Source organism: Petaurus breviceps, unplaced genomic scaffold, assembly GCF_028583685.1.
Source record: "Petaurus breviceps papuanus isolate PSGF00001 unplaced genomic scaffold, PetGlider_PUasm1.0 99, whole genome shotgun sequence".
In the NCBI taxonomy this organism is placed as follows: Eukaryota; Metazoa; Chordata; class Mammalia; order Diprotodontia; family Petauridae; genus Petaurus; species Petaurus breviceps.
The window spans coordinates 8,331,491-8,347,994 of NW_027187465.1; the positions used below are offsets into that span (position 1 = coordinate 8,331,491).

General features: G+C 44.4%; 1 protein-coding gene across 2 annotated transcripts in view; it reads right to left on the reverse strand.

Moving 5' to 3' along the window:
* Positions 1–8,160: 8,160 nt before the first annotated feature.
* The window catches only part of SGSM1 (small G protein signaling modulator 1), a 109,313-nt gene continuing 100,969 nt past the window's right edge, over positions 8,161–16,504 (reverse strand). For both annotated transcript variants that reach the window (XM_069081907.1, XM_069081908.1), the window contains one exon: positions 8,161–16,284. In XM_069081907.1, coding sequence (XP_068938008.1) covers positions 16,196–16,284 — 89 coding nt within the window. In that variant the 3' untranslated portion in view covers positions 8,161–16,195. The remainder of the gene's footprint in view (positions 16,285–16,504) is intronic.

Genomic DNA, 16,504 nt, shown 5'->3' on the forward strand with positions numbered 1-16,504 from the left:
TACTTGCTGTCTTGGGGAGCAGGAAGGGAAGGGAGGTAGAAAAAAAATTGGAACTCAAAATTTTATAAGAGTGAATGTTGAAAACTATTCATGTAGCTGGAAAAAAACCCTATTAAGTGGGTGGGGGGAAGAAAAAAATTACAGATTCTATCAGGGGATCTAGCTTAGAAGGGGCCTCAGAGATCTGCTAATTCAATTCTCTCATTTTACTTAGGAAGAAACAGAAGCCTGGGGATATTGAGTGACTTTATTGTGTCATTGTTTCAATCATTTCCAACTCTTTGTGAGGGGTTTTCTTGGCAAAGATACCAAAGTGGTTTGTCATTTCCTTCTCCAACTCACTTTACATATGAAGAAATTGAGACAGACAATAATTAAGTGACTTGCCCAAGGTCACACAGCTAGTATGTGTCTGAGGTTAGACTTAAATTCAGATCTTCCTGACTCCAAGCCCAGTGCTCTATCCACTGTGCCATCCAGCTGCCCCCTTAGATTGATTCACCCAAGGTCAAACCTTGTTGCAAAGCCAGTACTCAAACTCAGAACCAATGAGTCCAAGTTCAGTGCTCATCTGCTTTACAAACTAAGCCACTCTCCATGTCTTGTCCCTATAGATGAGAAAGAATAATCTCTGCAGTTGGGATGAGGCATGTGTTACTATAAAAGAGCATTATCTCTTGAGTCAGAGGACCTGGGTTCGAATCCTACCTCTTCCCCTTCCTACCTATGTGATCACAAGCAAGTAACATCCCACTCTGAACCTCTGGTTCCTCATCGGTAAAATAAAGGGGTTAGACAAGATGACCTCAAAGGTCCCTTCTAGCCCTACATCTACAATCTTAATTAATCATCCTATGATCCTTTTAAAGAAACCCCCCTTTATTTTTTATTAAGGTTTTACTTAAAAAAAAAAACAACACAACCTTAGCACTGACAATCAATATAGTCATTTCAGGGGTGGCCAGGTAGCACAGTGAGTAAGAGCACCGGCCCCAGAGTCGGGATGACCTGGGATGGAATCCAGGCTCTGATACTTAGCACCACACCCAGAAATAACTGGCCGTGTAACCTTGAGCAAGTTACTTAACCCCAATTGCTTAAAAAAAAATATATATATATATATATATAGTCATTTCAACTTGCTTAGAAACTATTCACATTTAAAGTAATTTCAATACATAAAATGTCAGAACAATTCTTCATTTGTTCCATGTCCTCATTAGAATTCTTTATTTATCCACTGATTTTCATTAGCTTTTCCCCTTACATGACTGTAGTTAATGTATACTGCATTTTTCTTGTCCTGTTTTTGCTTTGCACTATTTTACGTAGGTCTTTTTGGATTTCTTTTTTATTCCTCATTTTTGTCTGTCCTAATTACATAACAATATTCCATTATATTAATATTCTCTAGTTTGTTTAGCCTTTCCCCTCTTCATTGTTGGATATTTAGGTTGTTGTCCTTCCACCCTCACTTTCTCCACCCCCACCCCTGCACACACTTTTTTTTTTTAGTATTTACACTTAATACAGCTATGGAAAAATCTTTGAACAAATAGACATCATTTTTCTTGCTGTTGATGAAGATTTCAAGGTACATTCCAAAAAGCAGAATTTCAGATCTGAGAGTATGGTTATTTCTGTATTTTTCCCTCTGTATTGACTCACCAAAAAGATTTTACAAATTTCCAATTCCACAATGATGAATGAATGTGTCCATTCCTCTATAATTCCATCGAGATCAAAGTTTGTTACTTTTAATTATTTTTGCCCAAGAAATTCTACAAGTTTGCAATTCTACCAGTCATGAATGAGCGTACTTTCCTGTTCCTGAATAGCCTCACCAACACTGATTTTTTTTTTCACAGTTGCCAGGTGATAGGTTTGAGGGCCACCATTTGTTTTCTACTATAAACATCACTTTTTTCTCCAATCTCTCTTCATAGTGGCTCATGTGGACTAAAAAGGTAGTGAACCAGCAAATTTTGCAGTTCATAAAAACTATTGTGTTTGTTGTTTGTCTTCTCTCTTTTTTTAAATGGAGGTCACTTTATTTTTTCCCCACTTAGTGGCATGTTATTTCTTCCAATTACATGTAAAGATAGCTTTCAACATTCACTTTTACAAGATTTTGAGTTCTAATTTTTTTCCACCTCCCTCTGCTTTTCCCTCCCCAAGACAGCAAGCAATCTGACATATGTCAGATTTGTTTTCTTTTTTTAAATTTATTTCTTCTTTTTTAAGCAATTGGGGTTAAGAAACTTGCTCAAGGTTACACAGCCAGTTATTTCTGAGTGGGGTGCTATGTATCAGAGCTCGGATTTGATCCCAGGTCATCCCGACTCTGGGGCTGGTGCTCTTGCTCACTGAGCCACCTGGCCACCCCTGAGCAATTGGGGTTAAGTAACTGGCTCAAGGTTACATGGCCAGGTGTTTCTGGGTGGGTGCTAAGTATCTGAGCCTGGATTCGATCCCAGGTCATCCTGACTCTGGGGCTGGTGTTCTTACTCGCTGTGCTACCTGGCCGCCCCTGTCCTTTGTTTTCAAATAGGACCGATGACATCACAAGGTGACATCTGGACTTGTGCATGAATTGGATTTAAATGAGGCAGAGCTGCCCAAAGTTGTCAGCCTTACTCTTTTCTCCAGAATTACCAAAGTCCAAGGGCAGGACAAAAGTCAAGACAATTGACGAAGGCTTGGGATGAGCCTTGGCATCTTCCATGTCTGTCCAAGCTCTAAGAGCTCCACAGCACCTGCTTCAGAAAAACTAACCAACATATTAACTGCCTTTTGAAAACCTCAAATTGTCAATAAATCAAAGGCATAAACAAGGTCATTTTAAAAATCTTTAATCAGCTTGGAAGGGGAGGCTAGGTGGCACAGTGAATAGAGCACTGGCCCTGGAGTCAGGAGGAACTGAGTTCAAATCCAGCCTCAGACACTAAACACAAAACTAGCCATGTGACCTTTGGTCAAGCCACTTAACCCCAATTACCCTACCTTCCTCCCTCCAAAAAGCAAAAAAAAAAAAAATTTAATTAAAAAAATAATAATCAGCTTGGAAAAAGTGAAATGCTTTGAGTCATTGAATGAAATGAGATTATGCTACAGAGGAAATGACCTTGGATTGGCTGACAGGAATAGACATTCCATTAAGATTCCTGGGGGAACCTGGCTGGGGGACCCATCAGGGCAGCTGAGTAGGAGTCATGGGAGGTGGGAGCCCTACCCTACTCTCATCCTCCTTGGCTGTCTCAATGGGGTACGCTACTTGGCAGCTTCTCAATGATTTTAACAAATGTTAATATCTTTTTTTAAATATTGCCTACATTTTCCTAAAGTATTCCCCCTCCCAGAGAGCCAATTCTTAACAAATAATTTTTTAAAATAAAGAAGCGATTTTGTAAAACCCACTAATGTATCGATTGTATTCTGAAAATCTAAAGTTGAATATCTCAGAAGGATGGCGAACTCACCACATCCAACCTTATTTCCCTCCCAGTTCTTCCCAATTTTCCTATTACTGTGAAGGAAATCACGATTTTTTACAAACTTGGTGTCATCAGCGGCTCCTCCCTCATTCACACTCAGCCCACGCAGTCAATCTGTCGTTAAGTCTTTGAGTTTCTGCTTCCAGAACATTTCTCCTGTCTGTCCTTTCCTCTTACCTTCTGTAGCCAACACTCTGGTGCAGGCACTCATCTCACCATGGCCAGATTTCTTTCCCTTGTGGCTTCTCTTCCCACCTCCAGTTTCTCTCTACTTGAATCCAGCCTCCACACAGCTGCCAAAGGGAGGTTCCTAAAGCAAAGGTCTGACTGCCTTCCTCTCTTGTTCATCTATCTCGATTGGCTCCCAAAGACCATCAGGATCAAATAGAAAATCCTCTGATTGGTTTTTTAAACTCTTCACAACATGACCCCTCCCTACCTTTCCAGCCTTCTTTCCCTAATTCTTCCATGCATGGTGGTCTAGGGATGCTGGTATTCTCACTGTTCCTTGAACCAGACACTCCATCTCCTAATTGCTGCCTTTTTATTACTTGTTCCACACACCTAGAGTACTTTCCCTTTTCCTCCCTGCCCCCCCTCCCCACAGGCTTCCTTGGACTCCTCAAAGTCTCAGTTCAAATCCCAACTTCAATAAAGTCTTTCCCATTCTCTTCCCTCCCCCATGCCTAGAAGCAGCCAATCTTAAATCAGGAGGACCTCACTTCAAATCTAACCTCAAACCCTTACTAACTGTGTTATCTTGGGCAAGTCACTTAACCATGTTTGGCCCAGTTTTTCCAACTGTACGAAAGGGATAATAATAGCACCTTTCTCTCTCTGTTGCTGTGAGGATCAAATGAGATAATATTTGGCATCTAGCACAGTGCCCTGAATATAGTAGGTGCTTTATAAATAAATTCCTTTACCTTCCCCCCACCCCAGTGTCTTCTTCTGATTTTACTTATATTTTCACTGTATATATGTGATAAATACATCATCATTCTCTTGTTGTCTCACTCAGTAGACTATGAACTTTTAAGTATGGGGACTGTGTTTCTGCTTTTATTAGAATCGCCAGGGTTTATTTAACACACTGCCTGGCACACAGGCAGAAAGAAAGGTCCCATGTACACTACAGTATTTATAGCAGTACTTTTTGTGAACTACAAACAAAGTGGGATTGGGAAATGGCTATATAACTTGTGGCTTATTAATATAATGGAATATTCTTTTACTATAGGACATTGCATCAATCAACAAGCATTTATTAAGCACTTATGATTTGTTTTAGTCTTAATCAGGTGAGAACACCTCCTGTGAGTTACAGAATCATTAAATGTGTCAGCTGGTGTGAACACTTCCTGGATGCCATAGTCAACATAATACAATAGGAGAAAGAACATCCATCCAACCAGGAGCTGTAAGGTATCCATTGGGCACAAATGCTTTCTAAGCTTGAGATCACTCTCCCCTAGAGTAAGGCTATATCTATGGGAGATTGTGTCCTAGGTTCTTCATAGGATGTAATTATACTTTGGTCTTTGCTATATATTCTCAGTAAATATCCTTTTGTAAAATCTAATGGATAGGGGCAGCCAGGTAGCACAGCAAGTAAGAGCACCGGCTCCAGTGTTGAGAAGACCTGGAGATTGAATCCCAGGCTCAGACACTCAGCACCCACCCAGAAACACCTGGCCATGTAACCTTGAGCAAGTTACTTAACCCCAATTGCTTAGGGGCGGCCAGGTGGCTCAGCGAGTAAGAGCACCGGCTCCAGTGTTGGGACGACCTGGAGATCGAATCCCGGGCTCAGACACTCAGCACCACACCCAGAAATAACTGGCCGTGTAACCTTGAGCAAGTTACTTAACCCCGATTGCTTAAAAATTTAAAAAAAAATCTAATGGATATGAATTGGTTAATTGGTATGAAGAAGATGGTAACTGGCCGATTGATATTGGGATACGCTAGATAGGGGCTCATTCTCTGGAAACTTGAACCAATAAACCGAATTGTGAGTCATAATTCAAAATGGCTTTACCGGAATGGTTGAGATTCACTAGTTCTGCCAACAGTGCATTAGTATGCCTGTCATCCCACCAGCAATCATTTTAAAAAAATATCCTCCCAACTGTCTGGATGCAGGAGATATGTTCAGATGATTAAATTCCTATTCCTGTAACTCCTCCCATGGAGGCCAGGCTTTGAGACCAGGCTTCCCTGCCCAGAGTGGCTTACCTCTCCAACTCTGATTTTGTTTTCATAGACAGAATCACCACCACAGAATGATGGGATCTTTAATTTCAAAGGGACCTCAGAGGCCTTCTTGTCCTACCCAAACCTGGACATGTGTCCTCTTTATAACATCCCCAGCAAGCAGTCATCCAACCTCTCCTTGAAGGACTCCACAGATAGCCCATCCCACTTGGTCACTGTTGGGAAGATTTCCCTCTATCCAGCTCAGATTTCCCTTTGAGATTATGTTTTATCTCTCACCTAAGGGGCTCAAAGTACACACTTATATCCTCTTGCCACCTCGATGATCTACATTTGGCCAAAGGCGAAGACCAGGTGAGGAAGTCAGAGGATCTGGGCTCAAATCTCTACAATTTATTTGTGACCTTGGACAAGTTGCTTCTGAAAGACAATGGAGTCAGATAAGGGATCTTCCCATTCTAAAGTCCATTGGCCTATGAAAAAAGACAGAAAATATTGGTCTGAACTCCTAGGTTCAAAGGATTCTCAATCCTTGAACACAAGTTGTATCCTCATAGTTGAGTTGATAATACAGACTCTGTGAAAGGATTCATGGAGAAAGGAAGAGATGTCAGTCCTAAGCAAGTGTGGCTGCTCCACAAGGCTTCCTTGGCCCCCCAGGATACAGTGTGGTACAGGGAAAGAGCACTGGTTCTTAAGTCTGAGATGTGGGTTCAAATCTTGCCTCTGAAGGTTATTACCCAGTGAATGTAGGCAAGTACCCTGACCACCTAAGGTGTCAGTTTCCTTCTCTGCAAAATGAAAGGGGTGGCCTGGATGGCCCTTTCTGCCCTAGAGTTGGGATACTCAGTTCCAATGTCTGAACCAGGAAACAACAGCCAGCTCTGTGAGATCACTGCATTTCAATAGTTGGGATCTTCTGTTAGAGGCAAGGCACCCACCCTGTCCTGGGCATGAGGGGAGCAAAGGTAGATAGGGGTTGCTCTGGCTCACTGGGCTTCTGGACAAGGGGTTCATGTGCAGAGAGGACCAGGAATCTTCTGGGTCACAGACTGGTTCTCCACTCTTGACCTGGCAATTTCCCAGGCTTGGATGACGTGTGTAGGCCTAGGGAGGCTGCAATAGGGGACACTAGCTTCCACAATGGGGACAGGCAGGGGGACTATTAGGATTTGGGAAACTTTAAAAGAAGCATCTCTAGAGTACAAAATGTCAGAGCTGGGGGGGACCTTAGAACAGGGGATGTCAGGATTGGGAGGGGCCTCAGAACAGGGGATGTCAGGGCTGGGGGGGACCTCAGAACAGGGGATGTCAGAGCTGGGAGGGGCCTCAGAATAGGGGATGTCAGGGCTGGGAGGGGTCTTAGAACAGGGTATGTCAGGGCTGGGAGGGGCCTCAGAATAGGGGATGTCAGGGCTGGGAGGGGTCTTAGAACAGGGGATGTCAGGGCTGGGAAGGGCCTTAGAATAGGTTCTTCATTCCTCTTCGGGCTCCACTCCTGAGTCTCTCTTCACCATCCCCAGCACCTTTCTCACACTCAGTGATCCTTTCTCCTCAAATCCCCTTCCTCTGCTCAGTTTGCCTGGCATCTCTGTTTTAAAGAAGACCCCTTCAGACCAGTCAGGTTCACTCTTCCATTTTTCTCCCAACTCTGATCCTGCCTCTCTGGAATCTTTCTTCATCTTGCCTGGCTCAACCACCTTCTCTTTTTCCCCCACCCTTTTCTCCTTCCTTTGACTCTATTGGAATGTAAGTTCCCTGAGGGCAGAACCTTATTGTTTTTTACTTTTATCTGTATTCCCAGTGCTTAGAAAGGAGCCTGGCACATATCAGTGTACTTATATGTGTAACAGGGCACAGAGGGCTTCACCCAGCAGTGTCTGGTACATATATACCGAAGGTGACTAATTAGTGTGTATTGACTGATTCCACCCCTCTCTACACAACTAGAACTTGGGTTCAAATAACCCTCAGACACTTTGTAGCTGGGGGACTCCAGGCAAAAAATTTGCTCCTCCTGAGCCTCAGTCTCCTCATCTGTAAAATAGGGATAATAACCGCACCTACTACATTGGGTTGTTGTGAGGAATAAATCAGATACTATCTGTAGAGAGTTTAAGAACGTGCATGGGGATGGGCTTGCGATTTTACTGGCAAAGGGAACTCCTGGGTGAGGAAACTTTCCTGATTCATGTCTTCCCTTCTACTTGGTCTAGAGGGCTTCCTAGAGGGACTCGCCTGCCCAGGGTCACACAGCCAGTATTTGTTAGAGGAGCCACATGACCCTGAGGCGAACTCCATCTACTACACCAGGTTGCTCGAAAGAGTCTGTAAGTCAGAGATGTTTTCCCCACCTCCATCATCATCACCACCACCGCTGCCGCCATCATCCTACCCCGCAAATATCCCCTCATTCAAGAACAGAACCAGAGAGACCAACCAATAATGATTTTATTGTTCTGAAAACACATAGACCATAAGGACCAGAGTCTGCAACTGTTTTGTTTTGTTTTTGGAACGACAATAAAGAACAATTTACAATTAAAAAAAAGGCAGGGTCAAAATCCATATAAAATATATTAAACCACCACACAGATCACATGTGCTCATAAATTGGTGACGCAGATATATGATACCATAAAAGCCACAACATCAACTGATCTCATAGAGAAGGATTTCCCCCAGACCAGGACAGCATCCAAGCTAGAGGCAGAACAGCCCAGCATCACCCTGGAGACCGCATCTAGATGCCAAGTCACATATGCATTATTTACTTTCAAGGAGACCCAGGCTTCCATAACGGGGAGCCTGTTCTCATCCTTCTCTGGGGCTATTTAGCCAGAGACCTTATGGGTTTAGAGGAGGGGGAGGGGGTAAGTGCCTTTCCTACCAAGTGAATGAACACCCTGTCAGAAGATGATCTGGTCTTAGGGGATGGGTAAAGTAGGAAGGACTCTTCTAATTTATTCCAGAATATTTTTCAAGCTCCGTGAATGTAACAGCCAGAGAGGTCACCCATTTATTGAAACAGGGCTCCAAAGAAGGGAGGTCTCAAGGTCAATTTCAGCAATTTCCTCACCTCTTTGCTGGTGTTAATGAGCAGCAGGTATATTCCTGATTGAAAGTCGGCACTTCAAAGATAAGTGAATTGTGCTATTGTGTACATACCTTCAGACTATTAACTCTCTCCTCATCCCTAATGCCCTAAAATCCCAGAGGCTGCAGCCTGGGGTCCTATAAGGTAAACAGTTCAGTGTCTTGCCTACCCACCCCACACCAACCTGCTTTCTCCTTTCCGCACTGGAAGGGCCTGCCTCTTTTCCAGGAGAATGCATGAATGAGAGGCTTGCCCTTCCATTCCCATAAGCCTCCAAGTGACTGCCTGCTTTGGGTAAGTGAAGCTTGGGGATTTTGTGAGTGGATAGGGAATAGTCCCCATTCTGAGCCTTCACCAGCAAAAAGAGTGTCATCTGAGTATGAGGATCAGGGTTCAAATCCTGTTTCTGCTACTGGCTAACCACAGGACTTAAAGCCTCCTTTGGGGGCCTCACTTTACCCTTCTGTAAATTCAGGCGATTGGCCTAGATGACCGTTAATCTTTGTGGTACTGAGTCTAACGATGATTCAGTTTGATTTCTGCTTCCGGACTCTGTCACTTCTTCAAAGTCCCAAGGCGAAATATAAAATGAGCAATTGAGGGAGAAAAGGTGAGCTAAGGATGAAATGCCAGTGAAGTCTGGGTGACGGTCAAGACCCCGCAAATACCCCAAGGACAGAAAAGGTCTGGAATTACGAGGGCGGGGAGAGGAAGAACGAATGGAGAAGATTCTGGTCCATCCCCTGGGATGGTGAAGGAAGACCTCCTTCCCCCAAACTGCATTGCATTTATTTGTTCTTGGTGTAGTTTAAGCTTATTAGAGCTTAATAAAGCTTAAGCTGCACTGACTTTGGGGATGCCCTGGTAGCATTTACTTATCAGTACACATCTAGAACATAAGTTTTCAAGGGCAGAAACATCTCAGTTTTGCTTTTGTATGTCCAGCAGCTACAGAACCTAGAACACTTTTTGGGGGGAGAAGAGGGGAGGTTAGACTTGCGATTTCATTGGTGTAGGGAACTCTAAATGAGGAAATTCCCCTGCAGTCTCAGAAAATTGCCTAGGTCGACAAGAGGTTAAGTGACTTGCCCGGTGTCACACACAGCTAGTGTAGGTCAGAGCAGGCCTTGAATCCAAGTGTTTCTGATTCCAAGGCCTTTCACTTGGAAGGCAGCAGGTGCTTAATAAATGGGGGTGGGGGAGAGAGAGTAGATGAAGCAGAATGGGTGAGTTCCTTCCTATTACCTTGGGCTCAGCTGCCCTGTCCTAAGGGAAGCACTAAGGAGAAAACTGTAGAAATTAGGGACTTCAGACATCATTTAGACCAAGCTTATTTTACAGAGGAGGAAATGAGGCCAGAAAATTTAAGTGACTTCCTGAAGGTCTCACACTGCAGGCAGTAATAGTAGTCATGGTTCCAACCCAGAGTTCTCTGGCACCAGATTTGATCATTCTTTCTACTATGTTGCCTGCTCACCATGTCCGTCTCCAAGGAGAGGGAGAAGAAGAAAGGGAGAAAGGAAAGGGGGAAAGAGATGTGAAATACTCTGCACCCACTCAGAAATGTGGGCAGGTAGGGATTAAGTGGTGGTTAATGGTGGAAACAACATGGCCTTCCTCTTTCCTCCCATCCCAGCCAGGCATGGCTCTGACCCTTCTTGGGGTCATCTTCATAACCAAATAAAGAAACAACCCATAATCTTACATTTGGTTAGTTGGGAGAGGAAAAGGTCCAGGAAAGAGAAGGGAAATCATGCCAGGCCATCACTCAAACACCTTGGTGTCATCATCTTGGTCTTAAGTGGAATAAATCCAATCCACATGAAATATTTCAAAGAAACATTATTTTCAGTCTCAACATTACAAGAGGCAAAGATGCCTGAAACACACACACACACACACACACACACACACATTTTGGGGACAAAGACCACATACTTCCAAAACTCACATGTCAGGAATGCTTAAAGAAGGCGTGACCAGTCCTTCATCCACGACTACAGAGAGTTCAAATGAATGCAGTTGTGTAATTAGTCCTTTACAAAAAACAAGAATATTAACTTAGACTTTTTTTTGTTGTTTGTAAAAATATATCATCGAGAACAAGGAAAGACATAGTGCATTAGATTAGGCATTTGTGCGAGTTCAACAGGTAACTGGGCGCCCTGCTCCCCACGAGGGCAAGGCCATACGTGGGTCTGCAAGTATCAAAGGGAAGTTCTAGTGCACGACGAGACGACTGTGTACACCGAACTAAGGCTGAGGGGGGTGTGAAGCTGGCTGAACAATGACCGAACAACGGGACCGTTGGGATTCCGGGACCATGAGAGGATGGGGCCATTGCAATATAAGAATGTGGATGCTGGAAGGATGAAATTGGGGGAAAGGGACTGCTGGAACATGGAACAGTGAGGCTGGCAGACCAAGGAATAACATGAGAACTGAGACAGAGAACAGGATCAGAATAATGGGACTGGAGGAATACGGAACAGTAGGGCTGTTAGAGGGGCCACAGGCCATGGGTACCTCAGGAACATCTGCAATCCCACAGATTTCCTTTAGTAACCATCTAAAGGACCAAATAAAAAAGTATCACTAGGACCAAAAATGCAGTTGACGTGGTTGTTGAGTTTCAGTAGTGTCCCCATTTGGAGTTTTCTTGGCAAGCTCCTTGTCATTTCCTTCTCCAGATCATTTTACAAATAGGGAAACTGAGGCAAACAAGGTTAAGTGACTTGCCCAGGGTCATACAGCTAGCAAGTGTCTGAGGTCACATTTGAACTCAGGTCTTCCTGATTCCAGGTTCGGTGCTCCATGCACTGTACGGCCTCACTGTCCCAGACCAAAACCATAGGACCCTTAATACCACCCACTGCTGCTTCATGACTTTCTAGTATTTTTGGATCTATAACCAATTCTCTAGGATGGAGTGAGTGGGACATACTTCCCACCACCTAAAAGTTCAATACCCAAGTGGTACACCATTCAGATATTAACAGATACCTGATAGTATCTGTATTTTAAAAAATATATAATTTCCAATGGAAACTCACTATATGATGTCAATCCTGGTCCCACCGTTGGTTTTGTGCCTGCCTTGGGCAATTAGTGGGGCCAGGGAATGCCTCCCTCTTATCAGTTATTTAACCACCAGTGACAGGCAGGAATTACAAATGGAGGGGATTCAGCTGTCAACTTCAGTTTCAGGGAAAGATGATTCTTTACTCTTAAATGATCAATGCACACACAAAGAAATATGGGAAGCTAGAGGGATGGCTCCACTGGGAAAACTCCTTGGGTACTCTCTCTGGGTCGCCATGATAGACCTTTCCTCTTGTTCCACAAAAAGGGTCCATCAGCCAAGTGACTCTTTCCCATAAGCAGAAGTTCTCTAAAGTCACCTCTGGATGGTTTTGCAGGCTGGTATTCTGGAATTTGAACATGTGTATATAATCTGACAGCATCTGGATTTGTGATTCTGGCCCAGCTTAATAACTCACTTTGGCTGGCTAATAAAAGAAAGCATTGCCCCACTTGTGGCTGGCTCTCACTTAAGATGGCACCATTTACCCCAATCCATTCAAGAGAGTTTTTGGTGAGGTATGTGGTCTGTGGGAGATAGTAGGGTTGGTAAAAATGCAACACTTTGGAGAACCACTGATTTAAAAGTCTGTCAGTCTCTATACACTGTTCACATGGGACAAATCAGAGAATGAGATAGAAATTTTCCCTCTGATATGAAAACTACTCTGATCTCCAACATGGCCTTTCACTGTTTCTTTCTCCTGTGGGCAGGATCTGCTGCTACCCTTGGTCAAAGCTGCCTCAGCATCTAGCACAGTGGAAGCCTCTTGGAGACAGGCGTTTTCCAGAGAAAACTGCCTTTGCTCTTGGGAATTTTAAAACCCAAAATGAGTCAAAGAAGGGACTAGATAGACAACACACAGGACACTTCATACATTTTAAACCAGTCTCATAAATAAGGACTTGAAAATTGACCAGCTCACATAAATCATCCACCCCGAGAGACAGTGGATACTAACAGTAAAAAAAAATATATATATATACATAACACCAGCATTCTATTTCACTTGCCTGAGACAGCAGGCAAGTAATTAGTTCCAAGGCTGTTTTAAACATTCCGAAATTGAAAATGCCCATCCTCACCCCCCTCCATGAGGTAGGTTAGGCAATAAATAAGTCAAAACTTAATATATCTCTATATGTAATATACCTATACATTTGTGTATATATATATTTATGTACATGTTGAAACTTCAGATCAGGGCTGTGTTCAGCTTCATAGTCTAGTTTAATCTTCCACTTAAGACAAGTGGGCATCCATCCACACAGAAGGAGAAGGGAGTCAAGGGTCCTTTCTCTGCCCTTAATTTTTTGTGGGAGTAACAGAAGGCTTGGCATAGGAAGATCATATCTGGACACACCATGGGAAGGGAGAGGAAGCATGAGTCACATGGTTTTCAGAAGCATAAAGTTTCTTCTCAAAATAAATAAATAAAAATCATAATAATAACTTGACCCCCTTCACAGACTTCTCTACATTTGTCCATAGGTAGATATCAATAAACCAAGGATCTGGGATTTTCTCAATGGAGGGTTCCTATACTCAAGTAGACTGAAGCCTTTCTTTAACTTAGTAGAGAGAATGAGATGGAAATTTTCCCTCTGATGTGAAAGTGGTCAAGTGACTTGCCCAGGGTCATACATCTAGGAAGAGGCAGGATTGGAGTGCAGGTCTTCCTGACTCCAAGTCTAGTAAATCTATGCCTTCCGTCCTACAGAATGTAAGAACCTCGAGTGGACTATGAATGTCTTGAAGGCAGGGACTGTTTTATTTTGTTTTGTCTTGTCTTTGTTTCCCTAGTGCCTAACCCAGTAATTGGCACACAGCAGGGGCTTCATAAATGCTCATTGATTTGCCCTGAATTGTTCCACTCTGCCTCTTATATGTGTGTATATGTGAAAAGAGAGACAAGTCTCTGGCAAACACTTAAAAGATACATACATAACACTGAAAAGCTTCAGTCCCGTTTGCCAAATAACTCACAAATTGTTTGAATTTGGTTATACTTGGGCACATGAGATTTACAAGAAATAGGGTAAGTCCCAGGTATTCCAAATGACCAAGAACTGCTTCCCGGAAAACCATGAGAACAGAGAGGAGAGATTTCGTCCAGGATTTCTCAGGTACTTTGTCCAAAGCATTATGACTTAGGAATATTTGGATTTTTAAAAATTTCTCTAAGGGGCCTTCTTCTGTGCTTGGTCTTTGTTTCTGAACACCTGGAAAGCGATGGGAGACCAGACCGGCGACCCCAACAGAATAGAAGTAGATGCCACTTTCTATCTCGAGATCAGTGTTAAGTACTCAGACTTCAGATGTATTAAGATCGATTTTGAAAGTTGTACTAGATGGTTTCTCAGAGAAGGGAAGCCCAGGCCTCCCCACGGCTCACCAAGTAGGTTCTTCTTAAATCAAGAGAAAAAAGACCCGGGGAAGGAGAGAGAAAAGCCAATGCAGGGCAGAGAGCAAGAAAGCCTTCTGCTCCTGGAGCGAAAGGATGACACCTTGCAAATACTGCTTCTAGACACCATTTGGTGGAGAATGTAAGCGAGGGCTATTCCATTTCTCACGCACTCAGCAGATGCTTAAGAAACATTTGTTGAATTGAACCTGGGGCCACAAGACCTAGCTAGAAATCCCAGCTCTGGCACTCAGGAGCTGTGTGACCCTGAGTTAGTCACTTTGCTTCTGAGTCTCAGTTTCCTGGGAATTAGAGAATGTAGGCAACTGTCGCATAGAGTAATGAGGACAGAACTTTCTAACTCTGGAAATGAGAGTTACGGCTCCCACAGAGAAAGGTTTCTCCTCCCAACTCCAATACAAGCACTGTGTAGCCTGCTGAATACAGAATCATAGCTTTGGAGATGGAAGGGCCCTCAGACACCATCTCATTTTAGAGATGAGGAGGAAACTCAAGCCCATGTGCCCAAGATAACACAGGTAATAAGGGTCGGAAGCAGGATTCGAACCCAGGTTCTTCCTGACACTAAGCCCTATCCTCCACACCCTGCTGCTGGTCACGTTTTCCATAGTTTTTGTTTTGTTTCCCTGGAACCAATTCAATGCTATTTACATATTTGGCAGGAGAGATTTTAGGCAGGTCAACGGCCAGGGGCAGACAACCACAAAGGGACTGAAAGGTTTTCTGGGAAAGGGGGGAAGTGGGAAGAAGTTCCACTCTCCCACCTGGGGCTGCCTGTCTCTGATTTGTGGCCTTAGATCAGAATTAGGGGATTGAGGAGACCAAGCTCATAGAAGGGGGGCGGGGAGAGAGAACCCATTTAGGGTGAGTCTGTGGCTGGAGGCCAGCCCAGCTGGACAACAGAAGACCAAGGAGCCTTGGGTGTAGACCGACTTCTAGGGAAGATACCCCACCTGAGCTCCACTCTGGCTTCGCCAAGGCTCCACCCAGCCAGAATTCCTCTGCTCCCTGCTGAGGTATCCAACAGACCTCCTCGTCTTCCTTCTACCCAAGTTTTTTTTTTTTTTTTTAAAAAGGCAGGAGCGGGACAGTTAGGAAGGACTCTCCAATCTTGTCCATCCTTCTCAAGTTCACCATGAAAAAGCCCTATGAGAGCCCTCAGGAAGCAACCCTCGTCTGCTGGGATCCAGACCTGTGGCTGGCACTGAGGTGTGGAAAGGGAAGTTTCCCCTTAGAGGAAAAAATAGCGTGTCCTCCTAGGGGAGGGGAAGAAGGGAGCAGCATCGAACAGAGACCCAAGCATCAGAAAGGAAGCTGGGCTAGCCTGGATATTTCTGGCTTTTCTCCTTGTCTGGGCTAGCCTGGGGGTTGAGAGAAGCAGATCTCAGCAGTGGGTAGAAGGTGAGACTGAGAGTCCTTCATTATGGCCCTCTGTGGTCATCCACCCTGCCCACTGCTCATATAGCTTCTCCTCTCTAGGTGAGCTCAGGACCCTCCCCCAAGCCTGCCTCCATTGCTCCTGCTCATTAGAAGACAGGGGGGCTGCCTGGACAGGGAGGGGTGGTGTAGACCTCGAAGGAAGATTAGAATAGCAATGAGGCAAAGGGGAAACACTTCCCTTCTTCTTCAGTCAACCCCTTCCTCCCCCTGAAAGACTGATTCCGACTTGGAGATCTTTGGTTGAACACAAAGGAATAAAGTCATAGTGAAAGAACAAACCCCAGTCCTGCCTGCTGCGGCTCCAAACAGGAGACCCTTCCAGACGCTGCCAGCATAGCCTGTGTCCTGGGCCAGGCCCCAAAGTCTTTCTGGAGGAAAGAAGATGGAACCAAAGCCTCGGGCAGGAACTTCCAGGGGATGCCGGTACCACTGCTGGCCCACTACTTGTTCTCAATCAGAGTCTGCACCTTGTAGACGAGGTCTCGGGCGAGCTTCAGGATCTGTTTAGTGTTGTGTCTCTCTGCCATCTCTGAGAAGAGACGGGAGAAAACTGAAGTGAGCAAAATGTCCCTGAGAAGCCACCAGCTCCAAGTGAGAGTCAGAGGAGGCAGGAGGCTGGGAAGAGAACCAAGGCTACTGAGAAAGGGGTACATTGTTTTACTGAAATCATTGTAGAACTGTGGGATGTTCTACCTGGAGGGAAACTTAGACCAGGGAATGTCAGGGCTGGGAGGGCCTTAGAACAGGGG